General features: G+C 53.7%; 1 protein-coding gene across 2 annotated transcripts; it reads left to right on the top strand.

Moving 5' to 3' along the window:
* Positions 1-22,729, top strand: GDNF (glial cell derived neurotrophic factor). Of its 2 annotated transcripts, none has more exons than XM_054584023.1 (3): positions 1-18; positions 4,528-4,626; positions 22,230-22,729. In XM_054584023.1, exons 2-3 carry the CDS (start codon positions 4,554-4,556, stop codon positions 22,712-22,714), a joined length of 558 nt encoding a protein of 185 aa, XP_054439998.1. In that variant the 5' UTR covers positions 1-18; positions 4,528-4,553; the 3' UTR covers positions 22,715-22,729. The 2 variants fall into 2 exon arrangements, with proteins under 2 accessions (XP_054439998.1, XP_054439997.1); XM_054584022.1 differs by having other exon boundaries at positions 4,528-4,704.
* Positions 22,730-26,387: the final 3,658 nt, after the last annotated feature.

Below are 26,387 nucleotides of genomic sequence, written 5' to 3'. Positions count from 1 at the left end.
GCGGAGACCGGATCCGAGGTAAGCGGAGAAGCGGGCCCCGGTGGAGAGGGCGGGTGGCGCCTGAGTAGCTGGCGGGCACGGCGGCCTTCGGGGCGCGGCTGGACCGCAGAGCGGGCGGTGAGATTGGAAGGAGGGACGACTAGAGAGGGTAGCGAGGCGCCGGGCGTAGAGAGGAGAGAGAAGTTGAACGGTAGAGAGGCTTGTCTTGCGGAGGGGTAGGTTGCCTTCCCACGTGGGCAAAGAGCTTTGCTGCCCCGACTGTCTGTAGACCTCGCGACGTCCGAGACGGGCAGTTTCCCTCCCCGACTCCGCGGGGCTCTCTCCTTTCAAGTCCCGGGACGGTGCGGGGCTGGGGTCGTCTTCGAATCCGTCGCGACCAGAGTGTCCTCTCGGGACGTGCCGCTGCATAGATAGCTTTGCCGGGAGTGAAACTTACTGATGGGCTTGTTTTGGTCTGTTCCAAGCAACGCACAGCGCAGGCCCCGGAGGGGCTGCCGTGAAGGTGCTTGAGAACCTAAAAATAGGGCTCACCTCCTGCGGGCGCGGTCTTGCGAAGCTGCATTCCTCTCGCCCTTCTCGGAACGGGTTGCTGGCACGTTCCTAATCCCCGCAGCCCCAACTAACCGTCCCAGTCGGGGTCAGAACTAACACCTGAAACTCCCCAAGGTTTTTCCGTAGGCCCTCGAGGTGACTCTCTTAATAACCTCTTCTGTGCTCTACTCTGTGCCACCTCCCGGGTAACACCCCCTCCACTACCTTGCACCACCTCCGGGCAGATTTCGTCGCGGCTGAGTTTCCAGCCCCACTCGGTGAAAACCACCCTCATCGTGGCGGGGAATGGACGTCCGGCGGCCCCCCCCCCCCGCCCCAACCTGTTGGCGCCCCCCTAGTTTGGGCTACGGGAAACCCGCGCGCAGAATCTCTGTGCGCTCCCGGGTGGGCGGGTGGGGGGCGCCCAAACCTCGTGCTCCCTACATTTCTGCTTATTGGCGGGGACCAACAGCCCTTACAGCCCCTGCCGCGGGTATGTCAGCGCCCTCGACTGCTCCTCGGTGCTTTGAATCTACACTTAGAGCTTTCCCAGGCGGAGGTGCCGCTTCCAGCCTCCCGCAAGCACCTCTTCCCCTAAAGCCTTCCAAGCGAGAGCCGCTGCGCTTCCACCTGGCCCCGAGGAGGTCTCGCCCCGCTGCTGCGCGACGCCTCCGCTTTGGCGGGGAGAGGGGCGAGTGTCGCCTTTTCAGCAAGTGTTAGGTGTTCGGGAAGCCCGCAGCGTTCCCACCCCGCAACTCGCAAGGGGTTCGGGGAGGCCCCTGGACCTGAAACCCGGCCTCGGGCCCTTTAACAGGCCGATCCTCCCCGAGACTGTCTACGGAAGGCTTCCCTTATTCTCTTCCCTTCCCTGGGTCTTGGGCCCACCCTGGGGACAGTATGTCCTCTGACAGGACACGAGGCACAGTGAGGCAAAGCAGCACATCTCTTTCAGCAACTTGTGCTCCTACCCCAGAGGAAAGCCACGAGTGACAGTGTACACACCCCCACGCCGCCTCCCTGTTCTCTCCCTGAGATCCGGATCTTGAAGGCGAAGCCCGAAGAAACCTCCCGGGCTGCCAGACCCCGGGGGGGGGGGGCGGGGGCGGTGGGAGCGCTCCCCGGCGGCGGCGAAGGTGTCACCCCGGCTGGGGGACTCTGGGGAGGAGTCCTAACCGGAGGCTGAGGGCGGGGGCGGGGGGGCAGCCCAGGTGAGGTAGGGAAAGAGGATGGAGGGGTGGGAGCCTGCCCGAGTAGCGGGGACGCTGGTGAGGACACCCAGACGTTGCAGGAGTGATTTGGATTTGGGGAGGATTGCAGGGGGAGTGCACGTTCGCCGGTTTCACCCTCAAAATGACAACGTAGCCTCCCGGACGCGTGGGCGCGACGGGACTCCGGCGGTTTCTGGTGCCCCCTGGTGCTGGGAACTCAGAAGCGCCCCCGGTGAGCGGCGGCTTCCGCGGGCACTCCAGCTCTCCTGGGCGTCCTTTCCGCCAGGGCCTGGGGACTACCAGGTGCCGGCGCCTGCGACACACTCCTTTGGCCCTGCGTGTTGGGTGCAAGAAGGGGTGCGGAGGCCGACTTCGGGACGAGAGCTGGGTTACCGCACGCGGCAGCTGGTTAAGGAACTTACGCGCGTAGTAAAGGCGGCAGAAATACGTCGGGCAGAGACAAGCAAGGAAGTCGCGGGCCGGGGTGGGGGGCAGAAGGGCTCAGAGAAAGTGTCCTTGTAGACCAAGGTGTGTGCTCAACCCCCAGACCCCCTCCTCGTCCCCCGGTAACTAGGGAGCCTCTCCGACTGGAGCCAGCCCTAGGGGTGCGCAGCGGGGAAATGCGCCTCCCTAGCCCGCGGTGCTGGGAGAGCTCTTTCGGGGCCTGCGTTGCACCGGGCGGAGGGCGGGAGCGGGGGCTGGGAGCCTCCTCTGGCGAGGCGGGGAGTTTTCCACTGTTTCCTCTCTTGCCACTTCGCCACGCTTCTAACCGAGGATTCCCACGTCCAATTTTAAAAGTCCTCCGTCGGCCAAGCGTGGGGGGGGGGGAATAAAAAGGAAAACCCCTCTTAATGCGGAAGGGAAACCTGGTGCCCCTGCCGCTTCCTGCTGGCCGGCACCGCGATTTGGTTGGCGCATTAACCCCGCGCCTGCCTGTTCGTCGGGGCCGCCAGCCATTTCGCGTGTGCCCGGGAGCGGGCGCTGGGGAGGGGGCGGGAGGCCTCGCGCGCCGGTCCTCTCTGCTAACACGCGTCGCTGCGCTCATTTTGCGCGGCCTGGGTGCGGTGTTCCCTGGGCCCGTGCGCGCGAACCCAGAGCCTTTGCCTTTTCCCGGGGTCGTAGACTAACAGCGCGGGGTGAGGCCCCGGAGCTGCAGGTCGCCCCGAGTTCCTAGTCCCCAGCAACTCCCGGCGCCCAACAGCTGCGTGGCGAACAAACACGCCCTGGGGATGGAAAATGCATTCGTGTCCGCCACGGTGGGAGGTGGCAGCCGAATCAGACGCTTCTACGGGTGGCCTGTCCAGGAACCCGGGCGGGAGACCTGGGAGGAGGCGGGGAGAAGAAGCGGCGGCTGCTGGAAGGGAGGCGGCGGGCCCGTTTATTAATAGAGGCGAAAGGCACCCAGGTTTTTGCATTACCTGGAAGCTGTCTTACTCGCTCCCGTGGAAAAAGTTCAGAGATTTTCCTAAAAACCTGTTGTATTTGGAGGACGGGGGTAGTCACCTGCACGAGTCCCGTGGTTTCCACTTGAGAGCTCCGTGGAAACTGGAGCCCTGGCTTTGGGGAGCTCCTGGGCAGCACCGCACCCCCAGGTGCCCAGGTTCCCTCCCCACCTCCTGACTGGGGGGAGTTTGGCCCAGAGTTGATGGAGCCTTTTTCTCGCCACCTCCTCCCCCGTGCGTGGCCTTCCTCTCTAGGGGTGTGAGGGCGGAGAAGCCACGCGGAGCCCTCACGCCGCGCGCGCTGACCGGCCTAGGCCTTCCGGTGCCGGCGTGAGCCGCCGAGGCCGGGGCCCGGGTACCGTCGCCCGAGCACGGGGTGCGGGGAGCTCGAGGCTCCTCTGGGAGGGGAAGGGATTTAGGGTGGGAATCTCGCAAAACTGCAGAAATTAAGCATTAACACTTCTCAAGACAAATGCGGTCCCTACCTACAACCAGTGCCGAAGCATTGATGGAGCGCGTGCGTTATGCTCCGCCAGGCTTTTCATACGTTATTCCATGTTCGTAACTCCAAGAGGTGGAACTAGGATTTTAAACCGAGTTGATGCTTCGGGGAGTTATGTAACTTAATCTCACACCGGCCAAAAGTCTGCAAGTCTTTGCTAACTTCTTGTTCCGACGACAAAATAGGTGGGAAGACGGAAGCGTGGGCGGCGGGTGGGTTGTGCCACCGAGCCTGCCGCGCCCAGTCGGGAGCAGGATCGGGACCCCCGGGACAGGGGCGCTTGGTTTTATTCCAACATAAAAGGCCTGCTGGCTTGCTTAGGTTGAGAGGTGGTTTATCCGGAGCCCACGGGAGCTGCTCGGCGGGGAAGGGGGGTCTCTGGCTGGGCGGAGGACAGGCGCCGCTTGGGGGCTTCCCGGCCGCCAGCAGAGGATGGAGGTGGTGTGCGCCAGAAATACGAGCTAGTCAGGAGTCCTGGTGTCATAGAATTGACCAGGTGTCCTGGTGTCGTCTTATTGAGACCTGCGGTGGCAGCGGACCTCGTCAAAATAAGACTCCTGGGGAAGGGTGGCAGAAGCGAAAGGCCGTTGTGGCTGAACACCGAGCGAGAGAGAGAGAGAAACAGAGAGAGCGCGCGCGAGAGAGAGCCAGTGCCGCGCTTGGGGCGCACCGGGAGGGGGAGAGGGTAGGGACCTTGGATGGAGGACGATGCCCAGGGAGCCGCTGGGCTGCAGCGGCCTCAGAGGACGGCGGTGCCAAATTTGGAGAGGGCGCGGGGATGCTGCACCCAGGGCGGCGCCCAGGCTTAACTTGCGTTCTCCGGTTCTCTCGCCCGCGGGCGCAGGTGCCGCCGCCGGACGGGACTCTAAGATGAAGTTATGGGATGTCGTGGCTGTCTGCCTGGTGCTGCTCCACACCGCGTCCGCCTTCCCGCTGCCCGCCGGTAAGAGGCCTCCCGAGGCGCCCGCCGAAGACCGCTCCCTCGGCCGCCGCCGCGCTCCCTTCGCGCTGAGCAGTGACTGTAAGAACCGTTCCCTCCCCGCGGGGGGCCCGTCGGCGGACCCCCACGCACCCCTACGCGCCGCCCGCATGCAACCCAGGCCAGCCCGGACGGCTACAGGGCCTCCCCGACCCGCGGGCAGAGCCGCGCTGGGGCTGCAGGCGGCTGCTGCCCGAAGGCCCGGACGCCTGGTCTGTACAGGGCACGTGCTGGTTTGCCCAGTGCAGAGGGCGTCCAGCTTTCATGCTGTCCATCCGGCGTCCCGGTGAACAGACACTTTCTCCACCACCACCACCACAGGAAAGCACAGCCGACCCCTCCCCTTCCCCCAGCACACGCACACCATGTTTTTTCTTCCTTCCAAACTGTTATCTGCTTGGGGGGCGCCCGGCTGTGCTGCATTCTGAAAACAATTGCGTTTCCGTCCTAAACTACCCTTGAAAGGGAAGGCGCCTCGGCCTTCACCAAACCGAGCCAGAGTCAGAGAAAACGCAGCAGGGCCTCGGTTTCCAGAGGGGCGTCTGGGCAGTATCAGGTCAGTTCAGGAAAGTTCCGCTTCTAGAAAGACATGGGGTGAATCGTGATAGGGGATCTGGGGGGGGGGGGGGGGCGCTGTCGTTCACGCCACGCATGATGATGTTAACCCTTAAGAAGAGAAACCAGGTTATTCACACCAGAAAATAAGCTGGTGATTGTACCTCTCACAGATGTTTTAGAGGGCACTTTATCAGGGCATGTCAGCTATGGTGTAACTTACCTTCCGTACTGCAGAAGTGTATCTGTTCTATAAAGCAAGGGATGCTACATTGCAAGCTGGAGGCTGCCGGGGAGGTGTGTAGGTAACAGAGGTAGAAAAATTGACATAATTCCAAAATAAAGCAGCAGTGAGCTATAGCCAGAATGTCAGCCTGGCTCTCTCCCCTCTCCCCCACTTCGCCCCTGTGCTGTTTTGCACTTGAAATAAACTATGTAGTCACATGCACAGTAGAAGTGGTCCCCCAAGTCAGCTGTATGGAGAGGCCCCCAAAGCCTGCAGCCTTGGGCTAAGCACAGCCCAGGAGATCTGAGGAATTTATTTTATGCTTCATTACACAAACAAAAGCATATTGCCCAAAGTCCCAAAAAAGAAAAAAAAAAGTTCATTTTTTTAAGGCACATTAAGACTTCAAGAGCGACTTCAGTTAGAAAGAGGACATCTCGATTCCTTGAAATGAAAAATAACTGTTTCGAGAGTTTCTGTCAATCAGTTGTACTATATAAACCTATTTTTAACGGCTTTGGTTTCAACCACGAATTTCCATCTTAATGTTTCTCTATGAGAAACTTAAATTTAAAATGCCCCTCAGGACCATTGCCTTCAGAATAGTACCCACGGGAAGTAAGTGGCTTTTCCTTCGTTCCTACAGCTCAGGCCAGAGGGGCAGGGACGCGGTGGGAGAGCGTCATTCTCTGACTAGGCCACGCGGGAGAGAAAAAAGACTGTGTGATTGTGAAGCTGGTTCATTCATGGAGACCTAGTTAGCGTGTTCATATCCTGTCTCCTTCAGCTTGGTTGATCCTGGCTCTGGCTCTGCTTCCAGCTAACTCTGTTTGGACAGGTTACTTACTTGCGTGGAGAACTCAATGCACAATTTAAAACCCTACGGTTAAAGGAAGAGGCCCTTCCACTCCAGAATTCCAGTGGCAGCGAGCTGTGTCCCCTGGCCTCACGTCCTCTGGGGAAAGACTCAAAAGAGGAGCCCCCCACCCCACTGGAATCATCTGGGAGCATGAATGAGTACCGATCCCGGGGCCTCCTCCTAGGATATTCTGATTTAATGGGTTTGGGGCGTGGCCTGGGCATCTGGATATTCAGATGTTCCCCAGGTGAGTCTCACGCGCAGTCAGGGTTAGAATCACGCCCTGATAACACGCCATGAAACTCTGGGCCTCCTACAAGGTCCCGTCGATCACAGAGCAAGGCGGCGTGATCCCTGTTGATGGGGCGGGCGAGGAGGGCACCTCGTGGAGGAAGGGAGATTACCTCCCTTCTCCCAAACCGATGCTGAGTCACCAGTGGACAAGATTCTGACTAGTCTATTTACATTGGAAGCAGCAGAACACACCCGATTCTGTTTTCTCTATGGGAAGGCCCAGTAGATCCTGGAGGAAACTTGAAAGAGAAACGGAGCTGCATTCTAAGCCAAATTGACTTCTTTCCAGGTATGTTCAGTTCGGTAGCAAGCTGTCAGCGCAGGGCAGGCCGGACAATGACAGTGTGCAGGCTTTGAACACTCGGCCCTGTCAGCGCGCCCCTGTCGTAGCGCTGACATTTACATCCTGCTCTCTACACCGTGCAACTGGTTAAGGCTTATGTAGAAAAACATTAAGTCGCTTGTTCTATTTCAGAATATAAAGTACCATAAATCCGGGCCCCTCCGCTTTTCAAATGCTTGTAGCTTAGTGATTGAGCGAAGGCCCTTTGATGCCTTCTTAACAGTCATTCTGTGCTTTTCGAAGGGGACTGGACTGTTCCCCATCTGTCCACTCGCCCCAAGGTCGCATGTGTTCTGCTGGGCCGCTGTCAGCGGAACAGCCAGAGTTCTATTCCGGGGATGAAGCCGCCGAGGAGAAGCCGTAACGGGCTCCCTGGCCTCCCGGGAGGTTGGCCGAGAAGAAATGGGCTGTGGCTGCGCCTGTGGCTGCGCCGAACTGGTCAGAACGCAGGGACTCGGGATGCCCCTTGCAGGGCACCCAGGACGTTTGTCTTTAGCAACCTTGGTTCTTTTATTTTGCTTTTTTGCCAGTATCTTCTCCAGAGGGCGGTTACAGTAGACAGTGAGGAATCTAGAAGGTAAAACTTGAAGATGTCATAGTATTTTAGAGCCGAAAGGAAGCCTCCGAAGCAGGCTGTCCAAGGGCCAGAGCCCAGGGCGGCCGGAGGCAGGTCCCCTGAAGCCGGGACCAGGGTCCCCCACCCAAGCCGCCGAAGGGCAGAGAGTGTTCAGTTTTGCCGCCGAGGGGAAAACGCTTTGTTGGGGAGGAAGGCCTTCAACTAATGACTACAAGCATGTTTCACAAGGTTGTCTGAATGATTTAGTTCATCGTAGTCACCTCCCAGATCTCAGCTGTGGGTGACAGCGCTCAATGCATCTCACAGGGAAATGCGTAATGTGCTTGTGGTTTTAAAAACCTGCGATCTGAAAACACGTATTCGCTTGCCAGATGGTAAACGTGTGCCTGCCCGTGCCAGGCGCTGTCTGGCTGCTGGCTACACGAAGAGACGGCAGCCCTGCCCTCATGGAACGTACTGTCTAGTAAACGCATGACGTGTGGTACAATTTGGTGGCATTGCAAACTGAAACGAAACATGAAAATCCCTGGGCTGGTAAAGTGGGTTTTTTTGTGGGCCTGGAAGCCAACTGGAGGAAACGTTGAGCATTGTTAGATTGCAATTACAGCTCGTCCACAATTTGTTGTAATATACTGAGATTATATTCCACCCGTTTGGTAGCGAGTCACAAAAGTGCCTATAGGAACAATCTTCAAAATCAAGCTATCAAGTTCCCAGGCTAGCCCCCAGAAATCTATATAAACCGTGATATAACTGACCTCACGTTCACAATATGATTAGGTTAGAGTTCCTTCCTGGGGTGCCAGGTCCCTAAATCTGCAGGGAGGCACTGAGCAAGAAATCAAAGAGCTTTGATAAGCAAGAGCTCAAGTTCACACGTTCAGGTCAGGCGATGGTTTGGATCCCAGCCTGGCCATGTAACGAGCCGTTACTTGGCATCTCTTAAACCTCAGTTTCCTCACCTGAGAAAAAGGAGGATGTTAAGCCTGTCCCTCGGGGTGGCAGTGCGTTGTAAAACCCCAGAGAGAAGGGTTACAGTCGTCGTTTGTCACCCTCCTGCTTCCAGGGGCCCCGCCCCATGTTCCCACCACAGCCAGCCTCTGCCAGGACGCCGCTCTAACTCGTGGAATTTCAAGCAGCACAACATAATTTGGAGCGTGAAAGAAATGCAGGCCTTGCGGGGAGGCTATTTTGGGCTCCACAGTCCCTCGGTTGATCAGCACGTAGGCAGGTCAGCCTTGTCTGGGATCCTGCCCCTGGGTCGGCTCCCCCTGGCTCTTCCCAGGTTTCCCTCCCCCCGCTTTCTGAGCCCCCGTAGTTCCTATGGAATTTTTCCCACCAGGTTCCCACCATCATGTCGGGGAGACCCTCTTCCCCTGTGGGGACGCAGGAGCCAGGGCAAACCCAGATCTTTACCTGTAAGTGGTGAGGGGGCTGTGAGTGGGAGGCTACCTGTATTGAGACCCAGTGTGTCTGTTTTAAATGGTCCCAGCTGGATATTTAACTCGAGATGTTTCATAAACCCAGCAAAACACTTCTAGTGAACTTTAGGGCAACCAGCTGGTTAAGGGGTAAGCTTTCCAGTGTAACATGGGAGATTGAGGTCAGAATAAATACACCATCCCCTGATTGCTTTGTCTTGCTTTAGGGGCCATATGAATGAGCGATACTGTAACAAAGTAACTACCTAATCTGGGAAGGGGCTCCTGGAATCAAGAAATTGCTCCTCAGACTTTCGGGAGGCACTGGTTCCTCACTTGAGATCTGAGACCAGCATCTCACCCTGGCCCCAGTCTCGAGGCCTATTTCAAACGGCGGCTGTTTAGAGAAATCTATTTCAGGCTTGATTTGAATTGGCCCGTCTTAGGGCCTTAGGCTGATCCAACAGCCAAAGAATTCTGCTCAAAAGATTCTACTTTTGCTGATGTAAAAATAAAAGCTATCTGGCATGTTCCCCTCTAGCATCCCTTTCATCTTTGTTTATTTAGTACTTAAGGATCCGTAGCACCTTTATTAGTTAAAACACTTGTTCTTTAATTAACCACTTGAGCGTGATCAAGAAGCTAGTACTAAATATCTTTCATGTGCTGAGTGCAATGTGGCATCTAAATGGCAAGGCAGACCGTAAATAGCTTGTGATCGAGCTGTAAACTATGAATGGGTAGGTGGGCAGGTGGGCGAGGGTCAGGCGGGCAGACAGCTTTGTCTGCCGAGGAGTTGACCTTGGCCGTAGCCATGGTACAGATTCCCAGCACGGAGTCCCTGGGGTCTGGGGGTCACAGCAGGGGAGGGTTAGGGGAGGGGGAGGGTCTGAGCTGGTGCTTGAAAGATGGGTCTTAGGAAGGGGAGGGGAGGGAAGAGAGCACATTCCAGACCAAGGAGCAGCCTGGACGAATTTGTGGCCACCATATGGGGAGGGGGCAGGGGGTGGATACAGGAGGAGACCAGACCCGTCGCCAAGTCCTGGGAACAGGTGGCGGGAAGTGGTGTGAAATTTAGGCTATCTCTGTAGGTGACACCCAGATTATGAGATGCTGTAAAATCCAGGAGCAGGAGGCGCTTGCTCTGTTCTGGATGGCAGCGGGCGCCCCAGAACACCCCGAGCGGGCAGGCAGCAGTGCACGGGGCCGGCTGCAGGGCCGTCCCCTGGCAAATGTCCGGCAGGCACCAGGCTGCTCCTGGGTGGGGTCTGTATAGCACAGGCATATTTTTCACTTCGAAGTGAGGTACTCTTATTCTTCAAAAGCTTCTAGACATAGGCACAGTCGAATCAATGCCTCAGTCCTCCCTAAGTGAAGGGCACCTCTTAGCTGTCCACGTGGTAACTCTGTTTTTAACAAAGTAGTTTTTCTATCTTGTCCTAGAATCGGGTGTGTTTGAGCCCCAGCGGACAAGAGGAGATATTAGTATCCCCATGTTACAGAGGAAGAAATGAGACCCAGAGAGTTGCTCAAGGTCCCAAAGTCCGTTCCGGTGCAGCCAGAATTCAAACCTCCAACTTCTAGTCCCACTGCCAGTAATTTTGACTTCAGACAGACTGTGCCCGTGTATCGGTAGATTAGGGAAATGCAAACATCGGCTTGCTGAAAATACATGGCGTGACACCGCCACACAGATTTCCAGGAAATCGATCAAGCAAGCTAATACACAGAAGCAGGAGTACTAGATTCCCTTCGGGCCCTTTCCTTGACTTCTGTTGGGGCTGCCGTGGGGACCTGAGCTCCTATGAATAATGGCTGCTCCACAGACCAGACCAGGCGCTAGGGGGAGAGAAACATGGGTCTCTCCACATGCTCCTATAAGACCGATGCTTTTGTAATGAGAGAAGGCTCCCTAGCTGTTCAGGACATCTTGAGTCTCCTTGAGTGCTTGAGAGGATGGCAGCCTTGGGGGGGGCCTCCTGAAAGGTGCTGCCCCTCAGATCACTCGTCTTCTGCCCAGGGAACTGGGGAGCTGGGCGGTTGCCACAGCGGCCCAGGAGTGGGCTGCGTGGGCAGAGCTTGGGTTGCCGCTGGGAAACGGCCAGTTAACTCAGACGAGATGAGAACCCACTTTTGTACAACTTTAATTAACTGATGTGGGAAGTCGTGGTTTTAAATGTTCAAACTGTTTTGCTTTGTGAGCCTGCACCGATACCACTGTGGATCATTGTGCACGTCGAAAACGACTTCTAAAATTTTTTATCGTCAGCTTAATTAGTTGTACCAGGTGTAGTTTCCAGCCTACTTGGGAACTGTATATGTGCTTCACATATGTTGTTGGCAAAACCGGGAAGCTGCAAATTTAGTTTATTCGATTCGTAGAAAACTATTCAACTAATTGGCCCAAATAAACTGATTTTTTTTTTTTTTGAGGGGTCAGAAAAGGTCCAACTTCATTGGCAATTCAAATACACCCATGAAAACCAACACACTTCCAGATCCTGATTGTAAGATGAACAGATGGACGGGTGGACGGACAGACAGTAGATAAAGCAGCAGGCCCTGCCAGAGTGCTTGCCAGAATGAGACATGGAACCACCTGCTTCAGTGTTTCTTGGGTTCTTCATATGCAACTTTCCCTCAGTTGAGTGTTCATAGTGCGCTGAATACTTGTGAACCCTTCACCCAGACTGACCTCTTACTTGCATTTTGCTCCTTTTTTCCCGTGAATCGTTTGAGAGTTAGTTGCAAGCATACCATTACATATGAGGGAGACCCCTCCAAAAAAGGAATTTATTTATAAAAAATTGTGTATTTATCCTTAAATATTTAAGCTTCATTCACCTTCAGAGTACTCTCCATTTGATGCAATATACCTATCAAAACTTTGCTTCTATTGCTCAAAACAGTTTTTGAACTTGTCAATTTTGATGCCTTTTCATGCTGCTGCTGTTTTTTGGTTTACCTCTTCCACACTGGCAAAACGTTTCCCTTTGAGGACTTTTTTTCTTCCAGGAAACAAACAAACAAAAAAGTTGCTCAGGGAAAGACCTGGTGACTAGAGAGGTGGGGGCACGGGGGTCAGGCCATTTCTGGTCAAACACTGCTGAACACTCAACGCAGTGTGGGCAGAGGTGCTTGTAAATCTCCCACCATGAAATGGGCAAACATGTTGAAAGAGTCTTCAAAAATGAATTGCTGAAGCCGCACGTAGCCTCTCGCAACACCACCAGCAGGTGCACTGATGCAGGTGGGTTCCTAGAACACTCACCTAGTGGGGGAAGCCTGGACTACAAGCAGCCCACCTTCCAGAGGATAATTCTGTTGCTTTTTTGGGGTGGGGTCCCCCTCTCATAGCTCAGGAGGTACCTTCTAAGAACAGGAACATTATCTTATGTAACCATAATTCAAATTAGTCTCAGGAAATTTAACATTGTTACAATACTGTTATCTAATAGATAGTCCATGTTGAAATTTCCCCAGTTGTGACAATAAGGTCCTTTATAGGTTTTTCTTAATCGGGGATCACAAATTGCATTTGATTGCCATGTCTCTTTATTCTCCTTTATTCTAGAATGGCTCCCAGGCCTTTGTTTCCCATGCCACTGACATTTTTTGAAAAGCCCAGGTTGTGTCGCCTGCTGTTTTGCAGACTTGTCCTCAGTGTGGATGTGTGTGATTGTTTCCACACAATTAGATTCGGGCAAACCTCAGAACACTAAGTTCATGAGGCCGTGTTCTCACACCCGGAGCCACCGCCGTCAGCCTGTCCCAGGAGCCACGCATGCCTCAGCTGACCTTCCCTGGCACCTTCCGGTGCTCACCCCCTGGACCGGGCCTCGAGGGAGATGAGTGAGGTGGGTGGGAAGCGCGTCTCCCCCAGGAAGGCAGGAGGGCGACTGAGTAGGGGGAACGGCCGCCAGCGTGTTCGCAGGCAGACCAGCTTCAGGTCAGACCCAGCACGGGGGGAAGTTTGAGGACCTGGATGTTGGTTCTCTTAAAACTACTGACAGGCACTGGAGAAAGCGGTCCTGTGCCCCCAGAGGGGCACATGCCTCCGTTCCGAAGACGCCAATCTATGCCACTTGAGGACACAAGAGGACTTTGCAAGGGCTGTGGGATCAGTTGGTGCCTGCGTGGTTCATTTTCAGGCATTTCTAGGGATGCAGAAGACACAGCATGCACTCCCACACCAGACCCGCTCCTCCTGCCCGCAGCCCACAGACCACCTGCGGGGCCCCAGGCCCTGTCCTCGGGGCCAGCCAGGCTAGCGAGGGACCAGCGTCTGCCTCCCCAGTACAGGACCTTCTCGCCGCCGCCCTGTCTGTCGACATCCCCGAAGAATTATTGCGGACGTGACAGCCATAGAGAAATACTGCAGGCACCATTTATTAAATGCTCTCAGGCACTGAGCTGAACGCCGTTCTTCCGTTGTGGTGACGGTGTGGCCGTTCTCATTTTAAAGGGGAAGCCGGGACTCCATGTGCTTAAGCGACTGAGCCAGACTCTGGACCCAGGGCAACCTGAGCCCAGCACCCGCTCTTGGGACCGTGTCACACGATCACTTCCTGCCAGCCCAGGACACTGCCACGTGACTCTTCTGGCTACGACAAAGTCAGCCAGGAGAAAAGTCAGGCGTTGGGGTTTTGTAAAGGCGGTCGATTTGGAATGATACCTGGAGCCCATGACCTGAGGAGTTGGAGATTCCAACCAGAGTAGTCGCTGGAGGGTAGAGTCCTTCCACGCGCCTGATCGCAAGATCTGTGGAACAGGCCTCCTCTTGCCCTTTGCCCCCCAGCTAGCAGGCCCCCTGGGACGGCCTGAGGGAAGTTGGGGCAGAATCCCACGGGAATCCTGGTCCTCCCAGCCGGCGGTGGGGCTTTGCAGGCGTAAGAAGCCAAGGTTCTTTTGCCTCCAGCTTCGCTGGGCTTTCCCTCAAAAACCACCTGCCTCCACCACCACCACAAGGAGGATTTTCCCAAGCAGCTTTCTGTGCACGGAACTCTTATCAGGGAACTTTCTCGCCCTTCCCCGTGAAGGTCACTCCAAGGGCAGTGGCAGTGCTCACAGTGCGCACTCATCAGCGTGGGGGGCTTGTTGCTGAGGCGAGTGTGTTGGCTCACACCAGGTGTGCGTGGATTGGCTGATAAATGGGCGCCCCGTTGGGTGTTTTTCTAACTTAAAAGCAGCAGAAAGGACACTTGCTCCCCCAGGGAGCCATGGTCCATTACTGTAAAATGATTAACGTGACTCTAATAAAAGTATGGACCACATAGGTAGAAATCAGAGCAGGGCAATTAGCATCTGAGGAAGTAAATGGATACAGTCTGTCTCTGCCTGGGTGAGGGGTTTTTTTCGCTGTTTGTATCCATGCAGCAATTTCCATTGTACTTAGGGCGAGTTTTCTTAGTTCAGTTGCAGGATGAAAAAAAGAACAAAAAAACCTCAAGATGCAGTATAATGAATAAGTGTGTGCAGTGTTGGTCCAAGTAGGTGGAGATGGGAAAGAAAAGGCCGGTTCGGTGGACAAAGTGGCTTTTTAAAGTACACCCAAGGCCCCTTTCTCTGATTCTGACATGGTGTGCCTTCTGGTTGGTCTTTTTCTTCTGCTGTGAGAGGATCCGGAAATGCTGTTTTAAAAACAACAAAACACTGGTGTTTTTGCAACACAAACACTTTTCAAATAAACCCACGTCATGATGCCTTATTGTCAACAAACCCCTTGGTCAGGGAGAGAACGCGCCCACCGGCGGCTCTGGCAGTGGTCGCAGTGACTTTGTTCCTGCTCCTGCTGGTGGTTATTTGCGGGAGACGGCTGCCGTGGATCCCTCTTGAAGTTAACCCAGGAGCGGCGTGGGATCGGTATGGCCCCTCTCAGGTTAGGTGAACACCCGTCCAAAACAGGGAAGCAGGAGTGGTGGGCACAGGATGTCAGACGCGGCACTCTCCAGTGCTTAGGGACCTGACGGGCTTGCTTTTCTTTCTTAGCTAGTTTAAATAAATGGCAAAAGTAACACTTTTAAATAGTAGCAGATGACCAGACTTTGTGGAATTGTTCAGGGAACGAGAACATTCTCACGGACTCACGTCACACATTTCAGAGGCTGATGAAGGTCCAATAAGAACTAGGGTGGCCAAGCCCCAGGGCTCTCGCGATCCCTTTGGTAGCAGTTGCGGTGGGTGATTCTAGCCTTGGAGTCATGAGCTGCGTGTGACCTGCACATGCTTGAAGTAGCAAAAACAGAAATGAATAAAACAGATTTTAAGAAAGTGGTGAGTTTACAGGTTTGGCCTTGGATGCGGAAGACTGAGGGGTTATGGCGTGGGGACATAGCGTGGGTGTCCTCTCAGGCAGTAGCTGGAGTCTGAGGTGCAAGGGGGGGCTCCCGCTAGAACCTGGGTGTTGTGAGGCCCAAATACAGGACCCTTTCTGCACATTTTTCCTCCTCTCCTAAGTAGGACTTGATGTGTTGAGAGACACTTGGTGGTGGTGGTGATTTCAAACCTAGCTGAGCCGTTGAGCCAAGAGGTAAACTGAGAAGGTTGAGAACTCTTACAACATACAAAACCTCCTGTGGGGGTTCACAGGACCCCCAGTGGTGGTGGCTCAGTGGCACGCTGCTGGGGCATCAGCCGCGGTGGCTCCCTCCCGGACAGAGGTGACTCGGGCAGCACTTTCCACCAAGTTAGGCTGTCTGCATCTCAGGGTTTTAGCCCTGGGAAGGGCCCCAGAGAGGGTCCAGTTGACCTCATCGGGCTTAAGTGCCTAGTCCAAGGTCACGCGGCTGGGCAGGGACTGACCCAGACTGGAATCCCAGGCGCTGTTCTCTCCAGCTCTGCAGCAAGAGTCATTTGGTGCCAGAGTGCGTTTGAAGAGCTTCCGGAGACGGGGCCTCTGTGTCTGAATCTGCCGCCGCCCTTGGCTACCGGTTTTCCGGTTTTACCTGGGAAGATGCCAGATCTGCCTGAGGCTGACATGCACGAGCCAGGACACGGGAGAGATGCCCCTGAAGGCCGTGGTGTCCCCTTCATGGAGACGACGTACTGAATCCCGGAGCCCGTGCGGCCTCCTTTTATAATTCACACTGAATTTTCAATAGCGGGTGTATTTCTCCTTTCCTGTTCTGAGTTTGGTGAACACGTGCAGGTGAAATCAGCGCACCTGGCACATGCTCGGGAGGGAGTTCCACATACCTCCAGACTCGAAAGCTGCAGGGTAGTCAGATTTTTACTCAAAAACAAATAGGCATCATAGAGCCCTCCTGTAAGTTTGAGCTTTGAAAACAAAGCATCTGAGTTCACATTGACGAGCCACGTGGCCCTGGGCAAATACCTGTCCTTGCCGAGCCTCAGAATCCAGATCTGTAAAGTGGAGATGCTCTGCCATCCCTGCCTGAGCCTTGCAGGGATGTCACTGGGTTTAAAGTTAACATTGTGTGAAAGTCATCATCCATCCCAGCTTTATATTGGTAACATTTTTTTAAGTGGATCAAGGAGGCTGTTATTTAAAATACAGAATAATGAAATTTTGTTATGTGAGGAATTATAAAAGACTGCGCTATATAGTTCTTACATTTCAATAGTAATGATGGAAAATCATGTTCATGCCTTATTGAACAGTACAAATACATTAGTCTAAAGAATGACATTGGGAATCTTCCAGAGAGGTTATATCTGAGGCTGATCTTTCCATATAAATATGCATGTGTGTTCATATATACATGTACATATGATTATATAGCTAGAGAAAGAACTTTTATTTTTTGTATACTTGGTCTACAGAGCAATTTGTACTTTACCTGGGGAACAGGTAAACAAAGAATATTAGACTCCATGCCCCCCAACCCGGGGGCGGGGGCGCCGGTTCCCACCTGCCTCCGTCCATCAGCAGCCACGAGCGCAGAGCCGCTCCAGGAGAGGACGGTGGCCCCGCGCCTCCGCGGCCCCGGGCACAGCCCACCCAGGGGCCAGCACACCCGGCACAGGGCACTGCCTGGAGCGAGCGCACCCGGGCCCTGGTGCCAGGTGCCCGTGTGGCCTCGGCTTAGGCAGCAGCTCACCCCCATGGGCCTGAGCGCTTAGCTCTTGCCCTCATGATACACGGGAGCCAGACGCTTCCCGACGAAGCACAGACACAGGTCCTCCCCAGAGCAAGAAACTCCAGTGTCCCCTGCGCCCCTGAGGCTGGCTCTGGCCTGGCAGATGGCCCCTCTGAGAGAGCCACTGGGGATGAGGGTCCGCCCCCTCTTTCCTGGGGGCCTCAGAGACCTTCCTCTGTCCTCAGAGCCCCCTTCTCCTCTGGAAAGGGGCCATCTCCTTGCGGCCTTGTAGATGAACCTATGCTGCCTCCCTCGCGGGCCCACAGCTCAGAGACAGGCTGCAGGCCGGCTTAGCCCCCAGCCCAGCCAGGGTGAGGAGGGGGCCGCTCCGTGCAACTGAAAAATGACCGCTTTGATGACAGTGTAGTTAACCTGTCCTGGGTTGAAAAGAAATAGAACATTTAGGAGACTATGCAGCGATTGTCAGCCTCACCAAGGGAACGTCTGGAATGGCGCACCTTTCAGTCCGCAGTTACAGGGAGTACTCGGGGGCGTTGCCATTGTTCCTATAAAAAGTCGGCTTTACAAACCAGTCAATACCCCAGCCCTTTGTTCCTGAGGTGACGTACTTTTTTCCCCATAATCAAGCGAGGCAGAGCGTCTGCAGTGAACGGCTTGTTCCGAGAGTCCTGCCCCGGCACAAGGCTGCCCTTGTTTAAATGCGACTGTTTATACAAAGGGCACATCAAAGTTAAAATTCTTTAAATAGAATAATGCCAAAATATTTGGTTGCAAACTGAGAGAGGACTTAAATGCATTTGGCTATTTCGGTTTTTCACAGACTTGAGCTTTTAGGTGGAAGGGCTTTTCCCAACCAAGATCTCTCTTCCAAGTTGGTCTGGGAAGTGAGCAAACCTTTAAAAACCAAGGATGGTCCTCTTTTGTGGTTGGCAAGGATTTTCCTATCAAAGTTAATACTAATGAGGGCCGTTTGTGTAGCTGACATTCTGCCAAGCTCTTTATAGGATGAAGAACAAAGTGGTATGACATTAAATCTTACTTTAGGGAACGAATCCAAACCCAAACACCTTTCTTCCCCTCGGCTCGGTGAATTCCTGGGAGATTGAGGCAACTTCGGGCTTCTTGGTTCGTCACAGGGAGTTGACCTGCCTGGGCCAGGTTCAAGGCCTCTGCAGTTTCTGAGGCTCGGCTCAGTGAGGTGCACGGCTCCTGCCGCCCCCAAAGCCTAGTGTTGAGAAATTGAGACTCTCTACGAAGGAACTCAGTCCTCATCAAAAGGCCCAGAATGAGGAATTTAGTTGGAAGGGACAGGACCATTTGCTCTGTGGTTTGGAAAATATAATGTGGCCTTTTCTGGTCTCCAAAAGTTATATCCATGTAAAACTTTCAGTATAAATATTTATATTTGCTTTTTTGCTCTATTTTTTCAATAAGAAAAAAGGAGAGGAAGGAAACCCTTCAGCTCAATAAGAATTTTCTATGGCCTGAACTGAGGGCTTAAATAAATATGCCCACATTAACAACAAGGTATGAAGGAGGTTTTCTCATCAAAAGGAGCAGTTCTCATTAACTATACCCTTCAGTTTAACACATTGAACGTTTATTGACCGCTTCCCAGGTGCCAGGGAGTCTTTCACTTCAGGGTCAATGATGTGTTCATCACATCTCTCAAAAGCCTAAGTGGCTGTTGCAGCCACGCTGCATCACCCTGAGAAGGCCAAGAGGAATTTAAAGTAAGAAAAAGGGACTCAACATTCTCATAACGAAGTACAAGTATGTCCCAAACATTATGGAGGACTGCTTATACTAAGAATGTATTCACTATCTGAAATTCAAGTTTAACTAAGTGTTCTGTGTTTCATCTGGTAAGGAAAGCCAGAGGACAGAGCTATGCAGTCAAAATGTCTTTAAAAGGAGGGAGCATGTTTTTCAGGAACTTCGAAAGTATAGGGTAATAAATAAGAACATTATAAATGCTGATTCAAATCATTATTATAACTCTAGTCACATTAAATTATGTAATTTATCATGTTCTATAAAGTAATGAGTCTGTAAAACAGTGTAAGTTGAACTTTTATAGCTCAAATGTGTTCCCATTAGTTTATGTTAAAATTTTAGTAATGTTTCATCCTCGTTTATGATTAATCTTCAGTTGATTCTTAATCGATTTTAGCTTTCTATGTTCTCAGGTTTTTAAGTTAATGATCTATTCAGGAATTCTTAAACGACTCCCAGGAACCCCAACTGTGTGAGTCCTTTAGTAAAACAAAGAGCCTTTCTTTTGGAATTGGAAGACTTTTCTTGTATTTTGATTAATCACCTCTAATATCTCAGTTTTAGGAGTTCAAGCATGGATTTTTCAAACTGAGCACACCTAATTTCCCCTTTTATAGCTTATTACTGAAAAAAACGACGAATAGCATAAGCAGCTCATTTTTCAAAGTAATTCATTTCTTTAAATCAGAGTGATTTAAAGTTTTGTTTTATTTTAAGAAAGAAGAAAACTTCCTGAGGAAGTCCATCTAGAGCGTGCTTAGGGGAAGTGACACAGCCGGAGCACGCTCCCACCCTTGGGTCCACCCCGCAGCGGGGACAGGTGACTCCCCGGGCAGGCGCCCCCTCGGTGCACGCAGGATGGGGTGGGCCTGAGGGGGCCCCCGAAGCCACAGGAGGGGGCCTGGCAGGGACGGCCGGCTTGGAGACGGCAATTCAGCTCAGCTCTCGGGGAGAAAATGACTGTACCACCCGCGAGATGTGGGCTGTGTATTTGGGAGCCTTTCGTTTCATCGCGGGGTTGCTCATGGCCGAAGTTCAAGGACTCTTTCTTTCCCCCTCTTCCTGTGAACTAATTCATTCAAAACCTACCAAGGGCCTCCGGGGACCAGACCCTGTTTAAGCCCCTGGGATCCGCCAGTGAGCAAGCCAGGCCTCCCGCCCTGTGTCCCCAAGGTCACGTTTTCTCGGAGAAGCCAGGCAAGAAACCGCAAACCCGAGGCATGAGCCGTACATAGCACAGGCCGGGGGCAGCGAGCATTGGGAGGGCAGGGGAGTCCGGGTTTGGGCTTGGAGAGGGATTGCCTTCGAAATAAGGGAGGTCGGGGTGGGCCTCGGTGGTGGGGACATTGGAGCGGGACTTGGGGGGGACATGGGAAGTCAGCCACTGGATGCTCCGAGGAACAGTGTTCCAAGCGGGAAGAAGGCAGCCCCTGCGTCCTCGCCTGGGTCTGACCTGTGGTTCGCAGCCCACAACGTTTTGTCCTCAGGGGACATTTGGCAGTGTCTGGAGGCGCTGTGGTTTGCCCCTCCGGAGGGGCCGGCGTCTCTTGGGGAGAGGCCAGAGAGGCGGCCCGTTGTCCTGCAATGCACTGGGCGGCCTCCCACAGCAGAGAGTGAAGGGTCTGGCCCAAAACGCCACGAGTGCCGAGGTCGGGAGGCCCTGCGTGGGAGGAGCAGTGAGGAGAAGGTGAGGTCAGAGGTAGCAGAGGCTGGGGGATGGGCCGTGGCAGGCCAGGCGGGGCCTTAGACCCTTGGGGACTTCAGCTTTGCTCCCAAGAGAAATGTCGGGGCCGCTGGAGGCTCTGGAGCAGAGGGCGTGAGTGCGCGACCAGCTGTAGGAGCGCCGCGCTGGCTGCGGGTGGGATGCGGACTGAGGAGGGTGAAACCGGGATGAGGGAGTTCCCCGGGCAGGAGGTGATGGGGCGGGGCTGCGGGGGAAGCGGCTCCAAAATTTAGACCTTGGGCGCCGAGGTGCCCTGGGATTTCACGCGATCCCCACTCTGCCCATTACTAGAGGTCATCCATCTTCTATGTGCTCTGTCTAGATGGATAGATGGATGGATGTGGTTCAGTCACGTTAGCTGGAGTTCGTTTTACACAATAGGATACCTGAGATCTTTTATAGCCATCGGTCCATGGCCAAACCATTTGATGTGGGTTGGGCACCGTGTAACCCTCCTCTGCTCTAACGTGGTCTTGGCCAAAAACACCGGCTCTAGCTAACAACTCTTTTGTGGTATATTTCTCTAAGCCATGTGTCATCCTGAACGGACTAAATTACCTGAAAATGGGATGAGGGGAGCAGAAAACATCCAGCACCTAATAAACTGGCATTTGAATGGTTTCCCTCTTTGAGAAATGTATTAAATTGTTCAAACGGCTCCTCTTTTCTTGATCAGCCAAAGCGAGGGCGGGAACGCAGCAGAAACCCCAAGAGGCAGCTGACCCCCGCCTCCCCCCGGAGGTCCCAAACGTCACAGCAGGGGCCTCGTCATTCTGCCCTGCGATGTGCCTAAAGGGCAGGCCCTGTCCTGCCTGCAACCCAGGGCGGGGGAGGTGTGTGGCAGCCCGCAGCAGGGCTGGACGCCGCCCCGGGGTCACGCTTTGTCTACCCCCAAACCACGACTCGTTCCACTCAGTGCTGTGAAACCTTTTAATTGTCCTCTTTCTGTGTTACCATATTTTTAAATCTCCCGCTGTTCCAAGGAGGTGGCACATCTTTGTGAGTGACAAGCTGGTAGTTTTTCAGCCTCGTACTGTTTTCTGAGGAAGTTTTAAAATACAGTTGCATTTATGAGCTTTTCATTGGTTCTGTCCTAATGCTCCTGGTCCCCGACCCGTGCAGGGCTGTTAATCGGGGTGGATTTCAGGGAAGGGCACTCGGTAGCAGCGGGGCTGGATGATTCCCCATCCGAGATAATCCTTCTGTCAGGATTCCCAAAGGACAGTCCGTGGGTCACCTTCACCAGAACTCCCGAGGGCTCGTCGGCCTCCCTGCACCCACCCCCAGAGGTCAGACTCTGGGTGTTGGTGAGCACCCAGCTCGTCTGCTTTGCTCACGATCCTCTGCTCTAGGCTCAGTTTTCAGACGAGGAGACTGGCCATGGAGGATCAGCCAGCTCACGGCAACCTCAGTACAGTCTCATTAAAACCGACACTGTTCTACAGGTGAAGGCCCCGCCCCTGAGCGTTTGTTTTCCTGTGAGGAAGTGTGTCGCCCGCCACGCCCGTCTCCCCTTTCAACTCAGTCATTTTCCTTCTGCGGAGTCTCCGCGCTGGGGCGCACATTAGTCTCTGTTCTTGGGGGACAACCGTGGTCACTTAGCAGGACGGGCCCCCGTTTTGCTGTGGGTCCCGCCGTGGCCGACTTTGGGGGGCACTTGAATGTAGAAGACGGCTCGAAAGGGTCCTTGTTCTTCCCTCACGTTTTCTGTTTTTTCTTTTCTTCTCGAATAGCAAATATGCCAGAAGATTATCCTGATCAATTTGATGACGTCATGGATTTTATTCAAGCCACCATTAAAAGACTGAAAAGGACACCGGACAAACAAATGGCTGTGTTTCCCAGAAGAGAGCGAAACCGGCAGGCCGCAGCCGCCACGCCGGAGAACTCCAGGGGGAAGGGCCGGCGCGGACAGAGGGGCAGAAACCGGGGTTGTGTCCTCACTGCTGTCCACTTGAATGTCACCGACTTGGGTTTGGGCTACGAAACCAAGGAGGAGCTGATTTTTCGGTACTGCAGCGGCTCCTGCGAGGCCGCCGAGACGATGTACGACAAAATATTAAAAAACTTATCCAAAAATAGAAGGCTGGTGAGTGACAAAGTAGGGCAGGCCTGTTGCAGACCCGTCGCCTTCGATGACGACCTGTCGTTTTTGGACGACAGCCTGGTTTACCATGTCCTAAGAAAGCATTCCGCTAAAAGGTGTGGATGTGTCTGACTCCGGCTCCAGAGACCGCTGTGTATCGCATTCCTGCTACAGTGCACAGAAGGGACCAAGGTTCCCAGGAGATGTTCGCCCAGATGGAAGATGAGGACCAAGGCAGAGGTGGAGGAGGAGGAGGAGGAGGAGGAGGAAGGCAGCCGTTGGGGGAGCCTGGTACAGAAAGACCCAGCTGCAGAAGACTGGACAGGAGAGAGAGGAAACGGCCGTCTGGATTCTCCCGGACGGCAGCCAGTGCCACCAGAAGCCCAGGGCTGGTGTCCCTGGGTGGGTGTTGCCATCATTTCACCTGACCCAGTACACCGGCCGCCGCTACCGGCCGCGGGCACAGTTGCGGATGCACTTGAAACCAAACCAGTGTGTCTCCTGTGGTTTGTTTTCACAAGTCTGGAGACACCGGGGAAACGTAATCCTGGTGTCGTTCCTTGTCGTTACATTTTACTGTTGAAAGCAAGAAAGGTTTATTTTTCTGTCACTCAGCAGAGACATACCCCGGAAAGAAGGGGAGAAAAAAAACAAAGACACAAGAGACAGTAACCTTGGAATCTGAAAGTGGAGGCCTGAGGTTTACTACACCCAGCGTGTTGTGAATGGCTGGTGATTCATTTTGAACTTGGTGTGTGGGGTGGAAAAGAGTTGGCTAGGAACCAAAAAGGCCGTCCTCATGACTCAAAACCAACCTGAAGGTACTTCATTTCTGGCCCTGGAAACAGGAAACCAGTTGTGGTTTTCGGCAGCATTCTTGCAGGAGAGCAAATGGGGAAGGCCCCCCTGTTCACCGGGGCAAGGAGACCCACTGGCCTGTCGGTTTACAGAGAGACAGATGTTACATACACCCCAGCTCCATTTATGCGTGGTCACCAGTGACCAGAGAAGCTACTCGATGCAATGCATCCATTTCAGATACAGAAATATAGAGAAGATATTTATTGAGATTTAAGTTATTGTTATTTATTACCGTTCACTAATGATTTTCTTTTTCTTCCCTTATTTATTTAAGTTTCTCTTCAAAGGTGCCAAAGTGTATGTGCTCGCAAAATACAAAGAAGGGTGACAAAGGAAATTTTAATTGGGAACAAGGGTCCATGCTTTTCAAAGTATTAAAACGTTTTTCACTAGGCAAAAATCACTTACTTTACCTTTTTAAGAAAAGCCCTCGTTACTTTCCTCAGATTTCAGCATCTCCCCTGTTTTTCTTTTTTTGCAAAAGAAATGTGTCCAAAGGACCGTGTCTGAGTGTCCTTTTTGGGAGCAGTGTGCAGAGACCGTTGGCACTTGACTTTATTTCTTCATTGCTCCAGCTCTGAACAGAAATGCCATATGCTCCGCTTCCTGTTGTATTTAAGCTCTTACCCCTCCACCACTGTGTCTTTGATATGCATAACCATACATATGAAATGTTAATTCCTTGTAGTAGGAAATTCTGGATCTGATGTTGACCTACACATAGAAGTCTGTCCGGGTGGCTAGAGCTCCGCACTGAGCAGAGACCCTTCCTCCGCCCTCCCCACTGTCCTGAGACACGTGCCAGTGCCCAGTGCAGCCAAGCAGCGCGCTGCCGCTTGAACTGGGGTCTGCTGGTGGCCGTGAAGGCCCCCTGGCTGTCTTCTCAGGGCCATAGTTGCTGCCCCTGTACACCGATCCCTCCTTTGGACGAAGGCAGCCCAGAAGGGCGGGTGAGGAAGACTGTGTCTGGCCTGGCCACTCGCCAAGCCTCGTGCCAGCTTTATGATGAGCGTCTTTGCAGCGGGGGTGGAGGGGGAGCCCCTCCCAAGTGCCCCAGATCGTGGGTGTGCCCGGCGGCTGACCCCTGCGCAATGCACTGGCCACAACCAGAGAGCCTGTTGGGCCTTAGTGGTTATTAGTCCTAACACATGACAGGTTTAGCCTTTAAAAGACCTTACTGGCCTCCCTCAAATCATCGTGTTAATTTGACTGAGAGGCAGTCACCAGGCATCTCCTCCCCCCAGCCCCCAAACACCGCAGTTCTCTATCACTCTGCCCCTCCCCACCCTTTCTGCTCTCCTTGCTCGGCTTGGAAATAGAATAAAAGGGCCTCCCCTCCCGCCTCCTGGGCCAGAAGTAGGGGGAACCTCGCCGAGGAGGAGCCTGCTCAGCATAGTGGCAGACCCGGCCTTCTGGTCATTCGGGTAGCACAATTTGATGTCGCCCCAGGATCACCTGTCCAATTCAGACAGTCTTGGCAGGTTTGGTGGCTGGTGTCCCCAGGTGTCAACTCGGTCAGCCCCCAACTCCCCATGGAGAGTCCCCGCCCAGAAGGGTTGTAGGATTCCGTGGGTGTTGACAACTTGTTCCCAGCAACACCTGCGCACCACAGGCAGGTCTTACTAAGACAAGTCGCTCCATCAGATCCACAAAAGGGTAAAGTCTGTGATTTTTCTTTATCGTTGCGATTACCCCTGATCCAGTAAGGAGTGCCCTTCTTTGGAAGTTCTGACTTCTCTGATCTGTCTTGGTCGTTTGTGTTATTCAACCAAAGTTCTCTACAGACTTTATTTTTGTACAATATCATTTTGTAACTTTTTACAAATAAAAACTCATTTCTATTGCTCTCTGTACTTCTGTACTTCCTCGCATGGCCAGGAACCACGGCTGGGCCGGGCAGCCACGCAGGGGCATGCTGGTTGGTCTGTGCCCTTGCCTATCAACTCTCCACAACCAATCGCCACCTGAGTAGGAAAAACCTTCACTCCTCAAGTCCTTACAGGTGCCTGCCTACATTGTGCCAGATGCTGTTCAAGGCACCAACTATCCAAACGTGGAGTTGATATTTCATTGGAGCGGAGGAGGACAATATACAAAAAACTATGTAGTGATCCAGGTGATGATAAGTGCCATAAAGAATCCAAAAATAAGATACTGCAGTAGAACACAACAGGGGGGCTGGTTTAGAGGTGACAGTGAGGCAGGATTTAAGAGATGGCGCCAACACAGGAGCAGCCAGGCAAGCGCTTGGACGGAGCCGGCGCTTTGCTCAACTCCGGCCGATGCAGTCCCGTCCCTTCTATGTGGCAAGCGCGCAGAACCCCTCGAATTGTGCAAACAGTGGCCTAGGGCTTAGTGTATTCTGGTGGCAAGAAAAACACACCGAAGAGAGGAAATGCCACTGTCGTGGGTTGGGGGAGGACCACATGCCTCCTCCTCAGATGACGCACCCTGTAATAGCCTTGGGACTGTCAAAAGGTGGCCTTGCGTGGTGTTTTAAACCCCAAACCAAACCCTGATGTTCTTAGCACCCTTCGGAGTGGCTGCCGGGCCCCCGGCAGACGATGCTCAGGACAGAGCCAGGCGCCGTCCCTCCCACCCGCCACCCCCTGCCCCGCGCCAACCGCCTGCACTGAGACTCCACGGAGACCCGGAGGCTGTGGGCCCAGTGTGGGCTCTGGAGGTCAGCGTCCGGCCCGCCAGGCTTCCTCTCCGCCAAATGCCGGTTCCGGTGCAAAGTCAGTGGCTGGGAGGGGATACAAAGATTGTGAAGCACATGCTCCCTTCTGCGCCCTTTTCAGAGACATTTCCCCAAAGTGCTTCCCCTGGATGACTAACCGGGTGAGGTGCTGCTCGACAAAAAGGAAGGTGGGGTGGTTCTCCCATCAAAGCAGTTTGGAAAACACTGGGATAAGTTTTTTAAATTCAAAAGAGAAGTGTAGAA

This window comes from Pteronotus mesoamericanus, unplaced genomic scaffold, assembly GCF_021234165.1.
Source record: "Pteronotus mesoamericanus isolate MK-2021 breed Mesoamerican mustached bat unplaced genomic scaffold, CSHL_Meso_final contig_75, whole genome shotgun sequence".
In the NCBI taxonomy this organism is placed as follows: domain Eukaryota; kingdom Metazoa; phylum Chordata; class Mammalia; order Chiroptera; family Mormoopidae; genus Pteronotus; species Pteronotus mesoamericanus.
Note: the sequence above shows the minus strand (reverse complement) of the source record. Positions and strands in the feature narration are given on the sequence as shown.

Bases quoted from the DNA above. Each gene is read 5' to 3' on its own strand.
- GDNF (XM_054584022.1), top strand. From the start codon at position 4,554: ATGAAGTTATGGGATGTCGTGGCTGTCTGCCTGGTGCTGCTCCACACC. The intron at 4,705-22,229 runs GTAAGAACCGTT...CTTCTCGAATAG, and splicing joins CTTCGCGCTGAGCAGTGACT to CAAATATGCCAGAAGATTAT.